General features: G+C 44.9%; 1 protein-coding gene across 4 annotated transcripts in view; it reads left to right on the top strand.

Moving 5' to 3' along the window:
• THSD7B (thrombospondin type 1 domain containing 7B) overlaps positions 1–24,805 on the top strand; it is a 1,210,507-nt gene that overhangs the window by 221,901 nt on the left and 963,801 nt on the right. The window contains exon 1 of one of the 4 annotated variants that reach the window (XM_063933718.1): positions 2,020–2,123. The exons of 2 other annotated variants lie outside the window; for them this stretch is intronic. In XM_063933718.1, the coding sequence (XP_063789788.1) occupies positions 2,031–2,123 (93 nt within the window). In that variant the 5' untranslated portion in view covers positions 2,020–2,030. Of the gene's footprint in view, positions 1–2,019; positions 2,124–6,895; positions 7,118–24,805 lie in introns of those variants that run through there. One more of the 4 variants, XM_063933720.1, reaches the window with a different exon arrangement.

Below are 24,805 nucleotides of genomic sequence, written 5' to 3' on the forward strand. Positions count from 1 at the left end.
CAGCTCCCCCCTCTCAGCACATACTATCCTACACACAGCTCCCCCCTCTCAGCACATATTATCCCACACACAGCTCCCCCCTCCCAGCACATATAATCCCACACACAGCTCCCCCTTCCCAGCACATGTAATCCCACATGCAGCTCCCCCTCCCAGCACATATAATCCAACACACAGCTCCCCCTTCCCAGCACATGTAATCCCACACACAGCTCCCCCCTCCCAGCACATGTAATCCCACACGCAGCTCCCCCTCCCAGAACATATAATCCCACACACAGCTCCACCCTCCCAGCACATATAATCCCACACACAGCTCCCCCCTCCCAGCACATATAATCCCACACACAGCTCCCCCTTCCCAGCACATGTAATCCCACACGCAGCTCCCCCTCCCAGCACATATAATCCAACACACAGCTCTCCCTTCCCAGCACATGTAATCCCACACGCAGCTCCCCCTCCCAGCACATATAATCCCACACAGAGCTCCCCCCTCCCAGCACATGTAATCCCACACGCAGCTCCCCCCTCCCAGCACATGTAATCCCACACGCAGCTCCCCCTCACAGCACACATAATCCAACACACAGCTCCCCCTTCCCAGCACATGTAATCCCACACGCAGCTCCCCCTCCCAGCACATATAATCCCACACACAGCTCCCCCTCCAGCACATGTAATCCCACACACAGCTCCCCCTCCAGCACATATAATCCCACACACAGCTCCCCCTCCAGCACATGTAATCCCATACACAGCTCCCCCCTCCAGCACATGTAATCCCACACACAGCTCCCCCCTCCAGCACATGTAATCCCACACACAGCTCCCTCCTCCCAGCACATATAATCCCACACATAATCCCCACTCCCACAGTACATATAACCCTATAAACACCTCCCCGCCCACCCCATCCCCCACAGCACTTTTTAACCCACACAAATCAAACAGCTTCCCCTATGTGTCTCCCTCTTTCTTTTTAACTGTGTCTGCATGGGTGTTGGCGTCTCGTCTCACTGCGCCAACAACTCCTCCCCGTTGCGCGGCTAGAGAGACGAACAGGAGGTGCCGTTTTATTCCTGCTGCCAGCGTGAGGGGGACAGGCGGAGGCGGGGCTGGCGGGCAAAAATAGACTGTGTGCATCGCTGCATACCCACCTCATATATTAACGAGGGAGGCGCGGTGCACTGTGACGGCAGGTATGACAGCCGAGCCAATCAGGAAGCACTGCCTGACCATGTACAGAGTCCTGTGGCCGGGCAAGAGGTGGGCTGGAGGTGGCGGAACTCGTTCCGCCTCCCAATACAACTGACGGAACGCAGTTCCGCCCCGTTCCGGCCCACTTTAACCCCTGGGTATAACACATGATCACCAGGCCTCACAGTAACATCTGAGAGGAGGGTCTGATGATACTGTACTTGATAATTCATTGTACATGGACTCATTTTCCAGCGATGCTCTAAAGAGAAAAAAACTATTTGAGTAGAAATGAGTGGAGGGGGTGTCAAAGTGAAGTCTCCAAGGGCCATCTGTTGCCTGTGTGCCCAGCAGCCCACCCAAATGTCTATTCAGATATTTGTGCTAACTGTTCATTATATGTTAATATGTTTTTTTGCACTTCAATTAGCCAAATCCAGTAAATATTGGCATTTTATTGGTATTTAAAATTGAGAGAGAAAAAAGTCGATAGTAAAATCATATCCAGCATATAGAAAGAACATTTGTTGATGACTTGGTCAATATAAAAAAACAAACAGTGATAGATAGATAGATAGATAGATAGATAGATAGATAGATAGATAGATAGATAGATAATGTACTATATAAAAAGGAACAAACATTTCCAGGGACAAATACTTACAATCGGGTGCTGTCCCTGAGCATTAGGGACATTTGGCAATTATGTACAGTTACAGTAAGTATGAGAGTTCATAAAGAATAAGATACAAAATCACTAGTGTCCTCATATGTCATCAGGATTTATATATATATATATATATATACACAGTGGGCACAGTGACTTCAAGATGTGTGGACCTTGTGCTTCAGCAGCTGCACTTACAGTAAGACACCTTTGGAGAGCTCTCTCCCGGGACACATGCCACCATCTACCTTCTCAGGCAAGAGTTCTTTTTTACATTTTGGATTTGCTTTATACATTATCTTGGCCACTGGGCGCACTTTACGTCTCCAGTTCCCTGGAGGGTTTTGTTCACTTATTTTTGTATTGAATCTTTTATGTTCATGTGTTTTAAGAAATATTACTTATATAAAAATGTCATGTCTTTACATGAATGGAGCCTGTGCAATATATTTACCTGAGATAGCTGTTGTTACTACATATGCTATTTGGGGCAACTCTGACTTCTAAAGGGATTTGTGCACTGCTCCTATCAGATAGACTTCCTAACCTATAGATAATTGTTAATGGTTAATCCAGTATACTAATTTTCTACACCATAAGGCGCTTGTATTCTTTCTTCCACTTTCTTTCACATATACTATGTGTGTGTGTGTGTGTGTGTGTGTGTGTGTGTGTGTGTGTGTGTGTGTATATATATATATATATATATATATACATATATATATATACACAATTCTGAGCTTTGTGTGTGTAGGAGCAGGGAATTATTGTGATAACTTACTACAGATCACAGTAACCGGAATGATGCAGGTAAGACAGTTTGTGTGGGAGTAGTTTTATTTGATTGAATTGATTACATTAATGTCAGCTAATCTCAACATTTTGGTGGATAAATAGCATTTTACAAACAAACAAAAATAAATAGTTGTACAAATGACAGAGGTCAGCAGTTGTGTTACATTATGGCACCATTATCAGTTCAGGGTTCTGTGCGTTGAACTGGTAATTATTCTGTTACTGTGAGAGACAGAAAATCTGCTCCAGTTGCAGGTAGAATGGGAGAAGTCAGAATTCCTGGTAAAATGCTGTTTTTTCTGTCAGTGGGTGAAAATTGCTCTTAATAAGTCTTGAGAAAAATACACCTTAGGATTTTCATCTAAAGTCCTTTTTCGTTCCCCAGAAGCATTTTCTTGTAAAGAAAGTGTACAGAAAGTTCTTTTTCTTTAGTTTCTTTCCTCTGTAGTGTATTTTCATTGAATTGCTCAAGGCAGCCGCTGGGATTTTCTTTGCTGCCATCACTGGGTCCCTGAAGGCAATTTAGCTGTAATATATATAACAGTGTGGTACATCAGCGGTGCTGGGATATGGAGCTACAGCATCAGCCTTATGTAAAACTTGGTAAATAAAACCAGTGTGTTGTAAACCACAGCAGCCAATGTCTCTCAGAAAGGAAGAAGATAACATAGACGGATATGCTAGTGTAGCATACCCAGGGCCAGCGCTTACTTAGGAGAAAATGGCCAAGTGTCTAAACCCAGAGATGCCACTGGGTGTGGAATAAAAGATCTACAGTATTTAGGTCAACAGTAAAAAGGGCAACACCAAATGGTCTTAATGCATTAGATTGACAGGTACAATAAGTCAACAGGTTAAAAAAGTCAACATGTCAATGATCGACACAAGTTTTTTTCAGTATTTTTGGGTCAAATCTTGTATGTTTGGTAATATGTAACCACCATCAGTAAAAATATATTCCCTTGTGGGCTTGCTTCGCTCACTACACTATGGGGCAAGGTGGCTCGTTCTACTACCACTACTCTCGCCACAGGTTACTATTCCCACTCGTAGTTCACGTGGATAGTAAATCAAGCAACTGTTGGGGAAAGCATGTAAAAGAAAACCCCCCCAAAATATGTGTTGACCATTTCCGTGACGACCATTGTTATATCGACATTTTGAACATGGCGACCTTAAGCACTGGCGATCTTTCATCTGTCAACCTTTTGCACCTGTTGACCATGTGGCGTTGACCTATTGACTGCCTACCTAGACTCTGTCTATCATTCAGATACCATGCCACCCATGTAGTCCCTCAAAGTCTGCATAATCCCCCGTCCCCCGACTTAATTTTATTTGGTAATACTGTAATTTGAAGTAGTGCTGCCACCACATCATTCCTAATAGGTGATGTATCCATCAGATACTCCCACCATTAACACTGCCACGCCAGATCATCATTGGGGAGGATGAAACTACAACTCCGGGCGTCCAGATAAATATAGGCCCATCATCATACAACGTGATGATGATCAGCTGCACAACTGTCCACAGGATTGGCCATAAATCAGAAGTAATACAATTGTATTTCTAATTTCTTCACAAAATGACACAATTTTTATGCTTTTATGTATTTCGGCAGGGTTGCCATAAAATCCATTTAATCTGGGACACCTATGAATTACACAGGTTCTGTGGTTGACTACATTCAAACCTGCATTTCACCTGCTTTTAATCAGCCACAGAACCTGTGTAAATCATATTTTACTGGATCAAAGGGATATTATGGCAACCCTATATCTAGGGAGACATTGGTGCTGATAGTGTAGGGGTATACATGCCCACATTGCACTGGCCACACTCAGTAAACACTGGTCACACCTCCCCCGCATTTCACAATAGGCCCATATGATTGTTAATCCTTCCCTGAACATTGTAAATTAGCTTCTCTGACAGTCCATTCTTTGATACCCAGAACTTGGTTCCATAGACAATCAGTTAGCTGCCAGTGTTCAGCTGTATGCTGTTATATGAGACGTCTCTCCCATAGAGTCTTTTACAGTAAACTAATCAGATAATTGCTCCTAGGGTCACCAGACATGGAATAGTACTAGGATGTGTACTAGGATCAGTACTGGATGAAGATTGTTCACTTATTAATACCCCTTTTCCACCTACTAAGCACGGTTTGCAGCCGGGAGCCTGACACGGGTGCTACCTGGCTGCAGCCCGTGCTCAGCCCCCTTTCCCACTGCGCTCACCAACCCGGCATATTGCCGGGTTGGTGACGCTGCTAGTGACGCGGCAGGGGCGTCGCTGTGCGGCGCTGGGAGATAACAAGATCTCTCAGCGCCACCCTTCCATACAGTGTAAACGGGAGTGACACGGCTTCCGTTTACACTACAACCCTACCCGGATCATTCCCGTGTCCTACCCAGGTAGTTACCCTGGTAGGATTCACGGGTAACTTGATCCGGGGTTTTGCGGGGGGACCCTTTTCCACTAGCAAAAAACACGGGTAAATGCGCGCCCCCATGCATTTACCCGGGTTTTTTGAGCTAGTGGAAAAGGGGTATTAATTACCTTGGACATTTGGGGCCAAATATAATGGAGTGAGAGTTTCAAAGGGTGAGAGATTTGGTAAGGTTTTGCAGTTTTTTTTTAAAGTGCCAATCATTTACACAGCAAGATCAACCTGGTTTTGCAGTGTAAATGATTGCCACTTTAAAAAAGACTGAAAAACCTTACCAAATCTCTCACTTTCTGAAAATCTCACTCTTTTACATTTGGCCCTATATATTTGTTTGTTGAAATTATATGAAAAATTCTGTGGTGATTTTTTTAGGCAGAAATGTAGAATTTGCCATCTCTCCTAGATTTGTTTCTTTAGTTGGCATTAGATGATTTATAATTCTGCATAGTGACAAGGTCTACCATGGCAACCACAATCAGGTGGCACAGAAGTAGAAAGCAGAGAAGCTTTGGAATTTCCCTCTGAGTGAGGACTGGATCACCTGTTTCACAAACTAGACCCCTGGGAATCCCACCCCTGTCATATGCATTACGTGCATTTAAAAAAAGAAATCTGCTTTCTCCTCTAGTCTTCAGCTTTGTTACCCCATCTCACTCTGTGCTCTGACCCAACAATACTTCCCAACAAGACAAAGGACATATGGGGTGTATATAACAGCACTATATATTAATTCCCAAGTGCAGATAAAAATAAAATTGGGGTGCTAGTTTCTGTATTAAAGGGATTTATGCAGAGATTAAATGGAATGGAGGAGAGCTTTGAAACAGTATTTTGCTTGGTCCTACATGGAGTCTTAACCTGACTATGCTCTGAGCTCTTTCTGACAGCCAAATTTTGTATCCTCCAGAGAGATTTTGAAAAGGAGATCATCTGTAGAGGGACAGCTGAAAATTGAAGCAAGCTTAAAAAGTACTTGACCTGCTATTTAAAGAAAAAATGAATGTGGTATTGCTGTTTCTTTAAGAAGGTTGCTGAATGTTGCAACAATACATTCACTATATTGGGACAAATTGACACTATGGGGGGAATGTAATAGGATGTGAGAATCAGAAAGTGAGAGATTTTGTGAGAGTCCTACTGTTTTTTTTTTTTTTAAAGTGACAATCATCTGCATGGCCTGGTTTTGCAATGTAAATAATTGCCACTTTGATATAATATACAGTGCGTTTGGGTTTATGCCTGTTGGGATCCAAAGTTTTTTTTCTGTTGGGGACTGAAAGGATTTGCCCTTATATTCTTTAACCCTCGATGTGATGGCCTCTTAGACGTCTGGAGTATGAACTTTTAGCCACAAGGTACATGCACAACACAAGCAGTAAAAATTCACACTGTTTATTATGAGGTTAACAAAGATATATAAGACAATGCATATGGGTGTAACTGACATTTTGTTACACTCCCATTGGCTCGTTAATAGTTACCAGGCAGAACAGAAAAGGCGGATGTCCATATATGGGTTTTCTACAAGTTTCTCAAACATTTAACAAAGTTTTTGTAACACAGTATATTTGGGTAGAAAGAACAAGTTTCATCTGGTATGGAACTGACCTTGGATGCCAGACCCACACAGGCCTGGTATCTGTATGAGAGACAAAGGCACCTAGCACAGGGCAGCACGCATCCATGCAAACACATAAGAGTTCATATAGCATGTTTTAACCCTTCACTAGGGAAATAGAAATATTCACTTTTACACTGTAACTATTATAAGGAAATTGATCATATAAAAAGTAATATTTACAAAGCACAGAAGAGTTAACCCTTCAATCCCCTCTTAGAATCATGATTATTATATGACATGATTCTTGAGTGAGGCTCCTTTCTTGTTCCTCCAGTTCTTGAGATATTGGACATAATCGTCGGGTCCCTTACTATCAGAGGAGGTGACAGGACTGGTGGTTATATCATAGTACATCAGGGCCTTATCAATGCCTTTGGAGGTAAGTTTCTTTCCACAGGGGATTACACAATAAACTATAATGCCTACAAGAATTAAAGTTACAAGTATGAATATGCTTATTTGCACAAGAGCCTGTTTCCAATTTTCAAACCATCCAAAATATTGGCTCCATGGGTTATCAGTACCTGAATTTTTCTTAAGTTCTATGGATAAGGTTTCTAACTTGTTTATGGCTAAAGTAACCTTACCATTGGGACCAGTGTTGTCAGGAATATATGTACAACAGCCTTCCACCTTACTAATGTAAACACATGTACCGCCTTTTTCTGCTAGGATCATGTCAAGGGCCATTCTATTTTGAAATGTCATTTGGGAAGTGGCTTCTAGCTGTTCAGCTATACCTTTAAGAGCATCTTTGGTATCATTAACAAATCTTTGTTGATTATAATATATATAATTAATCCAGGCTACGTTTTTATTTACAGTTACTATAGGAAATAATGACTCAAAACCCGCAGCCACCTCATCTCTAGCTTTGAACTCATTTGGAACACCTCTTGGGACCCCTATAGCATCAATGTATACGTGGGGGTCAAAGCTACCTCCTGGGAGTGCTCTTTTCTTTCGATTAGCAGGAGTATTAGAGGGAGGAGTGGGGTCATCGGTGATCATTAAAAAGGCTGAAAAAAACAATTTTCCTGTTCTAGGGGTATATTAAGGGGCACTGTACCTAGGTGGGGCCTAGATTTGCCACAGACATAACAGTTGCTTTTATTGTGTTTGTTAGCACTATACTTCATCCATTCCAACCAAAAATTAATGTCAGAGAAACCAGTTTCAATAGCTAGGGTGTCTTCAAAGGTAGGGTTAGTAATAGCCACCATATCTTTAGAAGTGGCAATATGGGGCTTTAAAGGTTTGTTTTGGGGATATTTGCTATATCTATTTTTTGCAAATGATGGGCCATATTTCCAATCTGCTCCTGTATTCCACCCCACAGCTTCCCAGGAATTACAATTAGATCCATAATATCTAATGTCATAGTACCATTCGTCAGTAACACAAATATATACTGTCTCAGACATTCCTGATTTCCTTTTCTGCTGTATGAAATGTTTGTTGTCAGCAAGTTTAGGGAACATGAAATAATCAAGGATGTATGTGGCTACGTGTGTATTGGAGGAATTGTACCACAAGGTGGGGACCCCATCTGTTTGTGTGATGTCGACTTCACATAGTGAGGTGAATGAGGGCCAGTAGGGCTATCGAGATAGTCCCCAGGATAAAGATAGGGGACAGGTTCCTCATCTTCTTCTGTTCTTCTTTCTTCGCTAGGTGGGAGGTCAGGGCTGTCTGCCCCGGTTCGTACCTCACTGGAATCACTTGCTTCCCTCTCTAGGTCTGGTCTAGGAACCTTTTTTACTCGGGATGCATGGATCCAGGCAGGACTTTCCTCTGTCAGGACTGCTGTTCGGGTAACTGCTACGACCTCTGTCTCTGGACCATAGGTGAAGTCTCCTGGGCTCTTGTTCCTGGGGAGCACCTTCACCACGACTCTGTCTCTGACTTTAAAGGGGTGTGTAGGTTCCTGTGGATTCAAAAGGGTTTTTACAAACAACCTCATGTTCAATTTCATTCAGTTTTGTTATCAGGGACCTGACATACTCTTCTCTGATGAGTTCTAGATCTCCTTCCTGTATTACTAGTGGTTTCTTAGCCCAGGGTGTAGGAAAAGGGTCTACCCATTAGTATTTCAAAGGGTGAGTATCCTAGAGTTTTCTGTGGGGTATTCAAGATGCTGGTGTTTAGCTTTATTAGGGTTGTTCCTGAGGCAAGTGATGCATCTGCTAACATACTGGTCCACAAGTGATTTGGCATTAGTAACATAAAAATCATTGGTTAGTAGGAGGAGTGTTGTGGCTTCACCACGGTGACCAACACCACGGCACTGGGCAACGAGCAAAGGGGCACTGGACTGGGGTATACAGGGTTTCCCCTCTTTGCAGATTAATCCTGATTTAGGATTTTTTCTGCAGAATTGGGTAAGTCCAGTCGGAGAGATCAGTATTAGTCGCAGCAGCTTGAAGTTGAGTGAGCAGATGGACGTTATCAAGGGAGGGACATGCTCTAGTGAGTGCAATGAGTTCTGCAGCTTGCGCGGACTGATAAGGTATTGGTAGGGTTTCCAACACAGTGTCAGGGAGGGTGACAATGGCATAGCCAGCCTGGTATGTATTGTCATTGGGCCTACTACAGGAGCCGTCAACAAAAACTATGTCTGCGCCTGGTATGGGAACGGGAGACATGTCAAGTCTGGGAGAAGTTTCAGCTTCAATGGAAGCAGCACAGTCATGTAGGTCGGGTGGTTCATCCTCAGGACCTTTCAAGCCTAAAAGGGCATTGAGAATGGGTGCAGGGCCAGAAGAACTAGCAGTATACTTGATGGTAAGGGTAGGGTTACTCAAAAGGAGTACTTCATATCCACTAAGGCGTTGTGCTGACATGTGCTGTGTGTGCAAGCCTTTAAGTATTGCCAGGACATCATGTGTGGTGTGGAGTACTGTGATGTGGCCTAAAGTGAGGGTAGTGGCCATTTCTGCAACCATTGCACAGGCTGCCAAAGCCCTGAGGCAGGCAGGCATACCTTGCACAGACACTGGCATGACTTTGGGAAAAAAATGCCACGGGGCGCAACTTCCCTCCATGAAACTGTGTGAGCACCCCCGCCATGGTTTTACAATTGTCCCTTGCATATAGATGGAAAGGTAGCACATAACTGGGGAGGCCAAGTGCCGGACTTTTCATCAACATACATTTTAAACTTTCATATGCAGTTAACATTTCTTGTGACCATTGTACAGTTTTAGGTTTGTCCTTCAGTGTGGCTTGTCTCAAAATGTTATCATAATAAGAGCAATCAGATATCCACTGTCTGCAGTAATTTACCATACCCAGGAAGGACAGTAGTTCCCTCTGGGTAGTTGGGGTGACCAGGCCCAATACAGACTGTATGCGTTGTGGACTGACTTTCCTCTCTCCCTGAGTGAGCACAAAACCTAAGTAATCAACATGCTTTTTACACCATTGCATTTTTATTTTGGACACCTTGTGTCCACATTCACAAAGCCAGTTTAGTAATGAAACACCATCCTCTCGGCAGGCCTCCTCAGTTTTACTACAGAGCAGCAGATCATCTGCATACTGTAGCAGGACTGAACCATGGTGAGGTTGCCAGGGCCTCAATGTGGCCTGGAGACAACAGGTGCGTCAATAATCTGCACCAGGTAAGTTGTTTACCCTCAAAAGAAAAGGCAAAAAGTAATTGTGTCTGTGAATCTACAGGTATGCTGAAAAAAGGCATTCTTCAAATCAAATACAGAGAAGAACGCAGCATCTGCAGGGATTGCAGAAATGAGTGAGTTTACATCTGGAACAATTGGTGCAATTGGGACAATTAGCTGATTGATCGCTCTGAGATTCTGTACAAATCTTATACTGCCATCAGCTTTGGCAACAGGGTTCACAGGAGTACAGTATGGTGATACAATATGTCTGAGAATACCCTGTTGTAAGAATTGCTGTATCATGGGGCGGAGACCTTCTATCTTTTCTGGTGAGAGGGGACACTGCATAGGTCAGAACACAAAACACTGGTTGTTGCACCGCTGTCCACTAAAAAGGGAATTTTACTTCCATTTATAATAAGTGGCAGCAGAGGTGATTTTTACTATGACGGGTGAGTTGAATAAAGGCTGGGATGCCCTCCTCCGGGCCCCGTCAGTGCGCGGGGTCTTTGGAATCTTCCCTGACTGCGGGGCCGGCTCTGTCTGTCAAAGCGTCCGGAGCTCTGATAGGCATGAGTGGGTGGGGAAATGAGTAAGCTTTCTGAGTTAAGCAAAGGTAAGCCAGCGTCATCTGTCCAGCAGTCCTTAAACCTTTTCCAAAACGCAGTAACAGACTATGAAGGTTTCTGTTTACAAGCCACAGCGACAGGCAAAAAAAAAAAAAAAAGCACAGGCAAAAAAGCCTTCCTTCATATGTGTATAGCTGCGTCCTTTGCAAGCTTTGCGCAAATAAGATATACAGCCATCGAGGGTAATAGTGGGCTTGGGACAGTGTTTTACTATTATCTAAACTCTGGGTTATTGGTGCTAGGGATAGAGCTAGTGGACGCACCCTCCAGCAGTGGAGCTGGAGGCAATCCCATTTGGTGTGAAAGGGTTACTGCTGCCAAGAGATTTGTGTCTCTGAGCGCAGGATACATTGGAATGCAAAGGGGGGAGGCGAGAGGGATTTTCAAAGATTTACAGTTCTCTGCAGCTTCGCTTCTGTGCTAAACTGACATTTTTTCTTAAATCTCCATATAGAAAGGGTAATTACTGCCTTCCCGTAGGAATGGGTCCTGTCCTGCTTTCTCTGTCCATCCCGCTAAATTATCCACCCATGGGTTAACTAAATAATAATCTGTGGTGGAGTTACGGGCAACATACATCTTGCATGTCTCACCAGGGAGGGGCGGGGGATATGCAGTTTTTTACTCTGACTAGAGCCCATTGTCAGACAGTAATATAAATCAACAATACAACTTTAAAAGAAAATATCTAAAATATACAACACTCTACTTACTATACATGCATCAGCTAACCAGTTAATTAGTCATTGACAATATCACAATATTATCTGTATAGTGAGAACATGAAATCTTTTGACGGTACGATACTTACCATTCGTACAAGATGTCAGAAAAATACAGCGTTTTAGACAGGAAGCAAGAAAAGTGTTTGAGTAAAGATATCTGGCAGACGAAAACTTACCAGCCGTCTGGACCAAATATAAGAACTTATCTCACTACAAACATACAAGAATATATATAGACGATCAAATCGAGGTATGATCTACGTTACGTATAGACTCCCAGGTCTATTTTTTTAAGTATCCCAGATACTAACGTCTTTGGAGAATTGCGCTTGGACGCCTGGTCCTTTCTCAGACGTATCTTTAAGTCCCAGACATTAAAGATTCTATGGTATCCCTGATACCTGTTTTATGCTTTTACATAAAACTTCGTAATATTAAGTCCCGGACTTAAATATTACCTTGTCACGTGTTCCCGGAACACTGACACGGATTCAGCTTCAGTGTATGACCGCAATCCTGTATGGCAAAGACAGACAATAAATTCTCTATCTTACCATTCAGGGACGATCACTGAATTCCGGACATAGCCCCCAGCTTAAAGGATTTGCCCTTATATTCTTTAACCCTCGATGTGATGGCCTCTTAGACGTCTGGAGTATGAACTTTTAGCCACAAGGTACATGCACAACACAAGCAGTAAAAATTCACACTGTTTATTATGAGGTTAACAAAGATATATAAGACAATGCATATGGGTGTAACTGACATTTTGTTACACTCCCATTGGCTCGTTAATAGTTACCAGGCAGAACAGAAAAGGCGGATGTCCATATATGGGTTTTCTACAAGTTTCTCAAACATTTAACAAAGTTTTTGTAACACAGTATATTTGGGTAGAAAGAACAAGTTTCATCTGGTATGGAACTGACCTTGGATGCCAGACCCACACAGGCCTGGTATCTGTATGAGAGACAAAGGCACCTAGCACAGGGCAGCACGCATCCATGCAAACACATAAGAGTTCATATAGCATGTTTTAACCCTTCACTAGGGAAATAGAAATATTCACTTTTACACTGTAACTATTATAAGGAAATTGATCATATAAAAAGTAATATTTACAAAGCACAGAAGAGTTAACCCTTCAGGGACCAATGTTGTTTTTGTTGTTTTATTTTTCCTGACAGGGACCAATGTGTTTTATTTATTCCTGTGGGGGCCTATGTGTACCTAAGAAAACAAAGGGGGATAGGAGGTTAGTGCACTGGTATAGTCACTAAACTCATAAGTGGCTATTAATAAGTCTAATATTACCGGAATAGTTAATAGTATATGCAGATTCAGTTATCCCTTGATATCATTTGTCATGGCGGTTCAATTGAACCTATTCCTATATATATTGGCCCGGTGGTGCTCCCAAGAGTTTGAATAGAACATATGGACAAAAGAAAAGAGAAAAGAGAAAACCTGTACCTGTCAGGGGCCAACGTGTTTTTTCCTGTTGGGGGCCATTGTGTTTTATTTTTTTCCTATTGAGGCAGTTTTGTCCACTCCCCACAAAACAAAAATCCTAAGGAATATTTTTTAAAAAGGGGAGGCGAGGGCCAAAACCAGTATCTTGCCTAGGGCCCCATGAGGTCTAAATCTGGCTCTGGGCAGGGTAGTGCTGGTTGTGGAGGCTGAATACAAAGTACCACATCTGGACACCCTTCAGTGAGTGCCTCAGCATGTAAAGAGGGCCCTGGTATTTATGATGGAGCATGGCCATCATAAATGTCCATGTCCAATACATTTTGCTCACAACTTTTGAAAACAAAATACTGAGACCCTACTATGCATGGAATTTGCTCAGGGGTCTAGGGTGATTGAGAGAAGGTACAACATACACAGTTATGAAAAGCAAGAGGGGTCAGAGTACTTCTTCAACTCTGCAATTATCATCACCTGGCTTAGCTTAACTCCGAGCAATTACTATTATCAAATCATTAGGAAGACACACATTCCACATTCACATTCACTGTTTCGTTTCTTCAATCTGATAAATGCATCAAGTAAATTGTAAATGTAATTGAAAATGGGCAAAAATACTTCATGTTTAAGTGAATGCTCTCTGGAAGTTTTTTTTTTTATTTCTTTATAATGAAACATGCAATTTAACCATAGTGCTCATTTAATGAATTTTAATCTTTACATAACTTAAATAACTTTGGCTACTGCTTGAGCTTTGCTCCCATTTTCTTTTGTTATTACAAGCACTAGCTTAGGAGGTCTGCCCTTGACGGACTCATTTAACAGCTGCAGGATAGCCATATGTAATTATTTTTTTAATAAATCCTCAACACCTTCATTAATCTATTCCCCTATGCCTAAAGAAAATTTTGTTCCCCCCCGCCACATGACAGACAGCCCGCCAGCACTCATTACACTCACACACTGCATTGTTCCAATCCATTCTGTTATTCCATCTCTGTGTAGTGTCTACCGTAGGGTCTACAGTACAGCAACTCTACCATCCATCATCTCACAGGGGTGGTATTCAGTATACCGGTTGTTGGGATCCCGGCGCACAGTATACCGGAGTCGGAATCCCGACAACCAGCATACCGACACCTTTTCTCCCTCTTGGGGGTCCACGACTCCCCTGGAAGGAGAATAGATAGCGTAGCGCGCCACCGTGCCCACAGCATGGCGAGCGCAGTGAGCCCACAAGGGGCTCATTTGCGCTCACCCCGCTGTCAGCAAGCCGTCGGTCGGGATCCCGGCGCCAGTATGCTGGCCGCCGGGGACCTGGCCGCCGGCAACTCATACCACGCCTTCTCACAGCAGTGTATATACAGCATCTGTATATAATTACTTTGCCACCTAGGCTTCGTGATTGTGGATAATCTAGTTTTTGTGCTCTCTAGTGTTTGCGCTTGGCCGATATGCAGGATTGAGTGAATGGTGATTGGCATATTGTGGGTTATAAGTGAAAATATCTATTATTCTAAAGATTTATATTGCCTCCCTAATCCAAATCAGTATCCCAACACCGGCATTGCCGACAATGGTGCGCAGGGTACCCTAACCACCCTCCCCTACCCCTAACCCTAACCTCTCTGCTGCCTAACCCTAACCTCCCCTATTGGTGCCTAACCCTAACCTCCCCCGGTGGAGCCTAAACCTAACCCCCCCTTTCAGCAGCCTAAACCTAACCCTCCCCCTTAGTGCCTAACCCTAACACTCCCCTGGTGGTGCCTAACCCTAACCTCCCCCACCCTGCAGCCTAACCCTAACCTCCCCCACCCTGCAGCCTAACCCTAACCCTAACTCTCCCTTTCAGCAGCCTAACCCCCCCTGGAGTGTGCCTAAACCTAACCCCCCCACTCCGCAGCCTAACTCTAACCTCCCACACAGACGGGATTCACTTAATTGTGCATGACATAAAGCCCTAAATAGTATAATTTGTCTTTATAGGATGGATGACAGCAAGTGTTTAATTAATGTCTATTAATCTAAATTTGGGTTGTTAAAGTTGTATACTCTAAATTAACCCATCTTCCATCTCTGATACATGTCACCTATTATTGCACATGAACTTTGCCACATTGTTAGATTAGGGTTCTCGCAGTATTGAACCATGACCGTACCACTTAGTGTTTTTTGTAGTATTGTTTGCAGGGGATGTGGTCAATATGCCACCTGTCGGCCGGGATCCCATACTGAATTAGTTTTCAGACCACTGGCTAAATGTTATATAATACGGACTTTGAGGGTAATTCAGACCTGATCGCTAGGCTGCGTTTTCGTACAGCCTGCGATAAGGTCTAAACTGCGCATGCGTATGCACCGCAATGTGCAGGCGCGTCGCACGGGTACAAAGCGGATCACCGCTTAGGGATGCCTTTGTGCGAAGAATGCATTCGCATGGGCGATCGCAAGTAGATTGATAGGAAGAGGGCGTTTGTGGGTGGCAACTGACCGTTTTCAGGGAGTGGTTGGAAAAACGCAGGCGTGTCCAAGCGTTTGCAGGGAGGGTTCCTGGCGTCAATTCCGGTCCTGGACAGGCTGAAGTGATCGCAGCGGCTGAGTAAGTCCTGGGCTGTGCAGACACTGCACAAGATCTGTTTCTACAGCTCTGCTACACATGCGTTCGCACAGTTGCATAGCTAAAATACACTCCCCCAGTAGGCGGCGACTATCTGATCGCAGCAGTGCAAAAATCGCCTGCTAGCAATCAGGTCTGAATTAGGCCCTTTGTGCGAGTTGGCCTGTCCCTCCCCCCCCCCCCCCCTCTCCCTCACCACCACACCTTACCTCCCCAATAAAATGTCGGGCAGTACGGATGGTGTAATGGTTAGCATTACTGCCTCACAGCACTGAGGTCATGGGTTCGATTCCCACCATGGCCCTAACTGTGTGGAGTTTGTATATTCTCCCCGTACTTGCGTGGGTTTCCTCCGGGTACTCCGGTTTCCTCCCACAATCCAAAAATATACAGGTAGGTTAATTGGCTCCCTACAAAATTAACCCTAGCGTGAATGTGTGTACATGTGATAGTGAGTATAGATTGTAAGCTCTACTGGGGCAGGGACTGATGTGAATGAGCAAATATTCTCTGTAAAGCTCTGCGGAATATGTGTGCGCTATATAAATAACTGGTAATAATAATAATAATAATGATATGACAACATGGAGTCACCTGTCCTAGTGCCATTGAGCCATAGACAGATCTGCATGTGGCTCAATTTCTCAGATGAATCAGGCCCTCTCCCTTGGAAGAAAACAGCCCCGTGCTAAAAGCTTTCATATTACCTTTAATGCCTCCAAAATATTAACGCAAATCTCTTCGGTGGTTAAATCAGCTGAGCATCCATGTTGTGATAAAATCCGCTGAGCACGCCATGTTGTAGAAAAATGCTTTTGTCCTGTTCTGTGCACCTGTGTGTATTAGAGTTAATGCAGCAAGATTAGAATCGTATCAGTAGCTATTAGCTGAGATATGACATAGGGTTATAAGACTTTTAAAACAAGTGCAAAGAAGCTTTTTATTTGGTGAGGAAAACTGACACATTAACTTCCATAATTGCTCCTGAGGCATGCGTTATTTCCGACTATCTCCTGGTTTTAAAACATCTCAATTAAGTCCTGGGCACAGTGCTGACTTAGCGAAGTGCGTCGTTCTGTTGGCACTGCAGTTTGACACATCTCAGGAGTCAACAAAACTGTTTGTTCAAAGAATGTTCTATTAGGAAAGGAAAATCTATATAATTGAATAAAAGTGAGACAATGCATCCTGTTTTCTACATCTGCTCTCAAGTACTGTAGCTGATTGTGAAGTAAAAATAAGACTTGTTCTAAGTACTTTGTTTCAATCTTATTTTTCTGTAATGGTCTGTAAAACACCTACAGTACATTTAAGTAATCCTAATGGAAACCTGCATTTCCACCGACTGTGTTGTTGGTTACATTTTAATATAATTTCCGGTGACGCTTCGCTACTGGGAAAGTACATGCACTTATAAAAAAATGAGTGTAGGTAAATTACAGTACCCTTCAAGGCTTGTTAACTGAATAATATTATATAGTAAATTATTTGTACTTTATATACTATTCTTCAGTATATAGAAAAGCATAATTCTACCTAGATTCTAGATTTCAATTTTGCAACAAGATGCTGTGCCCGGCTTGCTCTGTTGGTTAGATACATCATATAGAATAGTGTATCTACCAGAATCTGCAGGAGAACAATAATCTCTCATCAGATGTAGTGCTTTGCACTGCAGTCCTGTGCTCATTGGGGGTGATTCAGAAGTGGTTGCAAAGAGTATTGCAGTGATGGTCTTATATGGTATGTAGCAGGAGGCATCTGGTATATGTAGAACCTCCTGCATGCATGTGTGTCCTCTGCTGCGTCCAAGGTGACACCATTGGCCGCCTGAGTAACCCATGAGGTTACACAGACCAGCCGTTGCAGCTCCGTCGCGGAGGCCAGGAAATTCCAGGAAGATTGAAGACCCTGGCCTTGGAACTCCCACAAAACAGAGGCAACACGCCTCCTGTGCCATTATCCCGGAGATCTGCACATGCGCATTAGGGGCTGAGCACTCAGACTGTCTACAGTGCTGTGCCACTGCCAGCTCCCGGCAGAGAGGAGGGGGCCTGGCCCGGAGGAGGCTGCACATGGGCCTCCTCCTCTCTTAAAACAACCCTACCCGTACTGCACATGCGCAGTACAGGTCTGGCGCATGCGCAATGTACAGAACGACAGCACTTTTAACAATACTGTAACCAGACCTGAATCACCCCCATTGTCTCTCCCACCAACATGACATCAGCCTACTAGGGTAGAGTGTCAATCAGCAATTTTCAATGACACATTGTTAGGTTATACTAAAATGTCACCAACAGGGAAGGTAGCAATAGCATTTACAAGGGAAAGAATGAAGATAAGAAATTAAACTTCAAACTTACAGTCCTGGAATCATAAGTTTGGTAATGTTTTATGCAGTACAATATCAGTAAAATGTCAGATTTTCACTGACCTCAGCTGTAAATGTCACAAAATTTTACTGTCAGTAACTTTATCAATGATTTGCAAACCTGCTGCCTGATATCTGTGTTTTTTAAAATCCCTGGTATAAATTAGTTGTTGCACTCTGGTTTCAAATCGCTAACATTGGGCGAATGACATACTGTAGAAGTGGGGACAGGGCGAGCTATGACCCTCCCTATGTAAACAGAATTATCCACAGATTATGCCCATCCAGTTACCATTAGATTCCAGAGTGTACAATATCAACGATGCAAGTTGATATTTTCAAAACTGTCCATCTCTTAGAGGACCTATTTATCAAATATATATCTCTGATACTTTCCATGGTCCCTGCATTTCCAACAGTAGAATCAGACTGCATAGTTTCTATAGGAGCTGCTGTACTCCCAGATTTACCAAGCCCCAGAATTGTCTGTAGGAACTCTCCCCAGGTATGGGCGCTACACATGCGAGGTCGATAGAGAAGTTACTGTAAGTGATTGCATTAGCGTTCACTTCTTGCACTTTGCAGGGATGGGCTCCTTTTAGAATCTCTGTTCCCTCTATGTGTTTCTAATATATTTGGTTGGTACATAATGTCTTTTCTCTAACGTCCTAAGTGGATGCTGGGGACTCTGTCAGGACCATGGGGAATAGCGGCTCCGCAGGAGACAGGGCACAAAAATAAATCTTTAGGATTAGGTGGTGTGTACTGGCTCCTCCCCCTATGACCCTCCTCCAAGCCTCAGTTAAGTTTTTGTGCCCGTCCGAGCAGGGTGCAATCTAGGTGGCTCTCCTAAAGAGCTGCTTAGAAAAAGTTTTTAGGTTTTTTATTTTCAGTGAGTCCTGCTGGCAACAGGCTCACTGCATCGAGGGACTTAGGGGAGAGAATTTCAACTCACCTGCGTGCAGGATGGATTGGATTCTTAGGCTACTGGACACCATTAGCTCCAGAGGGAGTCGGAACACAGGTCTCACCCTGGGGTTCGTCCCGGAGCCGTGCCGCCGACCCCCCTTACAGATGCTGAAGATTGAAGGTCCGGAAACAGGCGGCAGAAGGCTCTTCAGTCTTCATGAAGGTAGCGCACAGCACTGCAGCTGTGCGCCATTGTTGTCACACACTTCACACCAAGCGGTCACGGAGGGTGCAGGGCGCTGCTGGGGGCGCCCTGGGCAGCAATATTTATTACCTTTATGGCAAAAGAATACATCACATATAGCCATTGAGGCTATATGTATGTATTTAACCCATGCCAGTTATCTAAAACTACGGGAGAAAAGCCCGCCGAAATAGGGGGCGGAGCTTATTCTCCTCAGCACACAGCGCCATTTTCCTGCTCAGCTCCGCTGTGAGGAAGGCTCCCAGGACTCTCCCCTGCACTGCACTACAGAAACAGGGTAAAACAGAGAGGGGGGGCATTTTTTTGGCGATATTTTGATATATTTAAGCTGCTATAAAGAAGTAAAAGAACAACACTTATATAAGGTTGTTCCCATATATATTATAGCGCTTGGGTGTGTGCTGGCAAACTCTCCCTCTGTCTCCCCAAAGGGCTAGTGGGGTCCTGTCTTCGATAAGAGCATTCCCTGTGTGTCTGCTGTGTGTCGGTACGTGTGTGTCGACATGTATGAGGACGATGTTGGTGTGGAGGCAGAGCAATTGCCGATAATGGTGATGTCACCCCCCAGGGAGTCGACACCGGAATGGATGGCTTTGTTTATGGAATTACGTGATAATGTCAGCACATTACAAAAATCAGTTGACGACATGAGACGGCCGGCAAACCAGTTAGTACCTGCCCAGGCGTCTCAGACACCGTCAGGGGCTGTAAAGCGCCCTTTACCTCAGTCGGTCGACACAGACCCAGACACAGACACTGAATCTAGTGTCGACGGTGATGAAACAAACGTATTTTCAAGTAGGGCCACACGTTATATGATCACGGCAATGTAGGAGGCTTTGCATATCTCTGATACTGCAAGTACCACAAAAAGGGGTATTATGTGGGGTCTGAAAAAACTACCTGTAGTTTTTCCTGAATCAGAGAAATTAAATGATGTATGTGATGAAGCGTGGGTTAACCCAGATAGAAAAATGCTAATTTCAAAAAAGTTATTAGCATTATACCCTTTCCCGCCAGAGGTTAGGGCGCGCTGGGAAACACCCCCTAGGGTGGATAAGGCGCTCACACGCTTATCAAAACAAGTGGCGTTACCGTCTCCTGATACGGCCGCCCTCAGGGATCCAGCTGATAGGAAAATGGAACTACCCTAAAAAGTATATACACACATACTGGTGTTATACTGCGACCAGCCATCGCCTCAGCCTGGATGTGCAGTGCTGGGGTCGTCTGGTTGGATTCCCTGACTGAAAATATTGATACCCTGGATAGGGACAGTATTTTATTGACTATAGAGCAATTAAAGGATGCTTTCCTTTATATGCGAGATGCTCAGAGAGATATTTGCACTCTGGCAGCGAGAGTAAATGCGATGTCCATATCTGCCAGAAGGAGTTTATGGACGCGACAGTGGTCAGGTGATGCGGATTCCAAACGACATATGGAAGTATTGCCGTATAAAGGGGAGGAATTATTTGGCGTCGGTCTATCGGATCTGGTGGCCACGGCAACTGCCGGAAAATCCACCTTTTTACCTCAGACCCCCTCCCAACAGAAAAAGACACCGTCTTTTCAGCCGCAGTCCTTTCGGTCCTATAAGAACAAGCGGACAAAAGGACAGTCATATCTGCCTCGGGGCAGAGGAAGGGGTAAGAGAGGGCAGCAAGCAGCCCCTGCCAAGGAACAGAAGCCCTCCCAGGGTTCTGCAAAGCCCTCAGCATGACGCTGGGGCCTTACAAGCGGACTCAGGAGCGGTGGGGGGTCGACTCAAGAAATTCAGCGCACAGTGGGCTTGCTCACAGGTGGACCCCTGGATTCTGCAGGTAGTATCTCAGGGTTACAGGTTGGAATTCGAGAAGTCTCCCCCTCGCCGGTTCCTAAAGTCTGTTTTGCCAACGTCTCCCTCAGACAGGGCGATGGTATTGGAAGCCATTCACAAGCTGTTTTCTCAGCAGGTGATAGTCAAGGTACCCCTCCTACAACAGGGAAAGGGGTATTACTCCACGCTATTTGTGGTACCGAAGCCGGACGGCTCGGTAAGACCTATTCTAAATCTGGAATCTTTGAACCTGTACATACAAAAATTCAAGTTCAAGATGGAGTCACTCAGAGCAGTGATAGCGAATCTGGAAGAAGGGGACTTTATGGTGTCCCTGGACATAAAGGATGCTTACCTACATGTCCCAATTTGCCCTTCACATCAAGGGTACCTCAGGTTCGTGGTGCAAAACTGTCATTATCAGTTTCAGACGCTGCCGTTTGGATTGTCCACGGCACCTCGGGTCTTTACCAAGGTAATGGCCGAAATGATGATTCTTCTGCGAAGAAGAGGCGTATTAATTATCCCTTACTTGGACGATCTCCTGATAAGGGCAAGGTCCAGAGAACAGCTGGAGGACGGAGTAGCACTAACCCAACTAGTGCTGCAACAACACGGGTGGATTCTGAATTTTCCAAAATCTCAGTTGACCCCGACGACACGTCTGCTGTTCCTGGGAATGATTCTGGACACGGTTCAGAAAAAGGTGTTTCTTCCGGAGGAGAAAGCCAGGGAGTTATCCGAACTTGTCAGGAACCTCCTAAAACCAGGGAAAGTGTCTGTGCATCAATGCACAAGAGTCCTGGGAAAGATGGTGGCTTCTTACGAAGCGATTCCATTCGGCGGATTCCACGCACGAACTTTTCAGTGGGATCTGCTGGACAAATGGTCCGGATCGCATCTGCAGATGCATCAGCGGATAACCTTATCGCCACGGACAAGGGTGTCTCTTCTGTGGTGGTTGCAGAGTGCTCATCTGTTAGAGGGCCGCAGATTTGGCATACAGGACTGGGTCCTGGTGACCACGGATGCCAGTCTGAGAGGCTGGGGAGCGGTCACACAGGGAAGAAACTTCCAGGGAGTATGGTCAAGCCTGGAGATGTCTCTTCACATAAATATACTGGAGCTAAGAGCGATTTACAATGCTCTAAGTCTGGCAAAACCCCTGCTTCAGGGTCAGCCGGTGTTGATCCAGTCGGACAACATCACGGCAGTCGCCCACGTAAACAGACAGGGCGGCACAAGAAGCAGGACAGCAATGGCAGAAGCTGCAAGGATTCTTCGCTGGGCGGAAGATCATGTGATAGCACTGTCAGCAGTATTCATTCCGGGAGTGGACAACTGGGAAGCAGACTTCCTCAGCAGACACGATCTACACCCGGGAGAGTGGGGACTTCATCCAGAAGTCTTCCACATGATTGTGAACCGTTGGGAAAAACCAATGGTGGATATGATGGCGTCCCGCCTCAACAAAAAACTGGACAGGTATTGCGCCAGGTCAAGAGACCCTCAGGCAATAGCTGTGGACGCTCTGGTAACACCGTGGGTGTTCCAGTCAGTGTATGTGTTCCCTCCTCTGCCTCTCATACCAAAGGTACTGAGAATTATACGGCAAAAGGGAGTAAGAACGATACTAGTGGCTCCGGATTGGCCAAGAAGAACTTGGTACCCGGAACTTCAAGAGATGCTCACGGAGGATCCGTGGCCTCTACCTCTAAGACCGGACCTGCTTCAGCAGGGACCGTGTCTATTCCAAGACTTACCGCGGCTACGTTTGACGGCATGGCGGTTGAACGCCGAATTCTAAGGGAAAAAGGCATTCCGGAAGAGGTCATTCCTACACTGGTAAAAGCCAGGAAGGAGGTGACTGCACAACATTATCACCGCATTTGGAGAAAATATGTTGCGTGGTGTGAGGCCAGGAAGGCCCCCACGGAGGAATTTCAACTGGGTCGATTCCTACATTTCCTGCAAACAGGATTGTCTATGGGCCTCAAATTGGGGTCCATTAAGGTTCAAATTTCGGCCCTGTCGATTTTCTTCCAGAAAGAATTGGCTTCAGTTCCTGAAGTCCAGACTTTTGTAAAAGGAGTACTACATATACAGCCCCCGGTTGTGCCCCCAGTGGCACCGTGGGATCTTAATGTAGTCTTGGATTTTCTCAAATCCCATTGGTTTGAGCCGCTCAAATCGGTGGAGTTGAAGTATCTTACATGGAAAGTAACCATGCTACTGGCCCTGGCTTCAGCCAGGAGAGTATCAGAATTGGCGGCTTTATCATATAAGAGCCCATATCTGATTTTCCATACGGACAGGGCAGAACTGCGGACACGTCCTCATTTTCTGCCTAAGGTGGTGTCAGCGTTTCACCTGAACCAGCCTATTGTGGTGCCTGCGGCTACTAACGATTTGGAGGATTCCAAGTTGTTGGACGTGGTCCGGGCATTGAAAATATATATTTCAAGAACGGCGGGAGTCAGAAAGTCTGACTCACTGTTTATATTGTATGCACCCAACAAGATGGGTGCTCCTGCTTCTAAGCAGACGATTGCTCGTTGGATTTGTAGCACAATTCAACTTGCACATTCTGTGGCAGGCTTGCCACAACCTAAATCTGTCAAGGCCCATTCCACAAGGAAAGTGGGCTCATCCTGGGCGGCTGCCCGGGGGGTCTCGGCATTACAACTCTGCCGAGCTGCTACTTGGTCAGGGGCAAACACATTTGCAAAATTCTACAAATTTGATACCCTGGCTGAGGAGGACCTTGAGTTCTCTCATTCGGTGCTGCAGAGTCATCCGCACTCTCCCGCCCGTTTGGGAGCTTTGGTATAATCCCCATGGTCCTGACGGAGTCCCCAGCATCCACTTAGGACGTTAGAGAAAATAAGAATTTACTTACCGATAATTCTATTTCTCGTAGTCCGTAGTGGATGCTGGGCGCCCATCCCAAGTGCGGATTGTCTGCAATACTTGTACATAGTTATTGTTACAAACAAATTCGGGTTGTTATTGTTGTGAGCCGTCTGTTCAGAGGCTCCTACGTTTGTCATACTGTTAACTGGGTTCAGATCACAAGTTATACGGTGTGATTGGTGTGGCTGGTATGAGTCTTACCCGGGATTCAATATCCTTCCTTATTGTGTACGCTCGTCCGGGCACAGTATCCTAACTGAGGCTTGGAGGAGGGTCATAGGGGGAGGAGCCAGTACACACCACCTAATCCTAAAGCTTTATTTTTGTGCCCTGTCTCCTGCGGAGCCGCTATTCCCCATGGTCCTGACGGAGTCCCCAGCATCCACTACGGACTACGAGAAATAGAATTATCGGTAAGTAAATTCTTATTATTGCCGGGAATTGCGGGATATCAGGTCTAAAACCCTATTATTGCTGCATATGCCTCATTGTACGTTACATGTCTGAAAACTTTAACATAAGCCAAGTCAGGACTTTCTAAGCATGCCACCGCCCCACGTAGGGGGATCATCACTTACAAAATACACTGGAACAACATCAGCCTTCTTCCCCTCCCCTAAAAACATACTTTCCGGCCCACTGGCCATTGGTGTGTGCGGTCATGGGTATCGTGTCATGCTGCATTCTATGGAGCAACCTCCCAAACCCTTGACATGACCATGG

The sequence above is a fragment of the Pseudophryne corroboree genome, chromosome 7 (assembly GCF_028390025.1).
Source record: "Pseudophryne corroboree isolate aPseCor3 chromosome 7, aPseCor3.hap2, whole genome shotgun sequence".
Lineage (NCBI taxonomy): Eukaryota > Metazoa > Chordata > Amphibia > Anura > Myobatrachidae > Pseudophryne > Pseudophryne corroboree.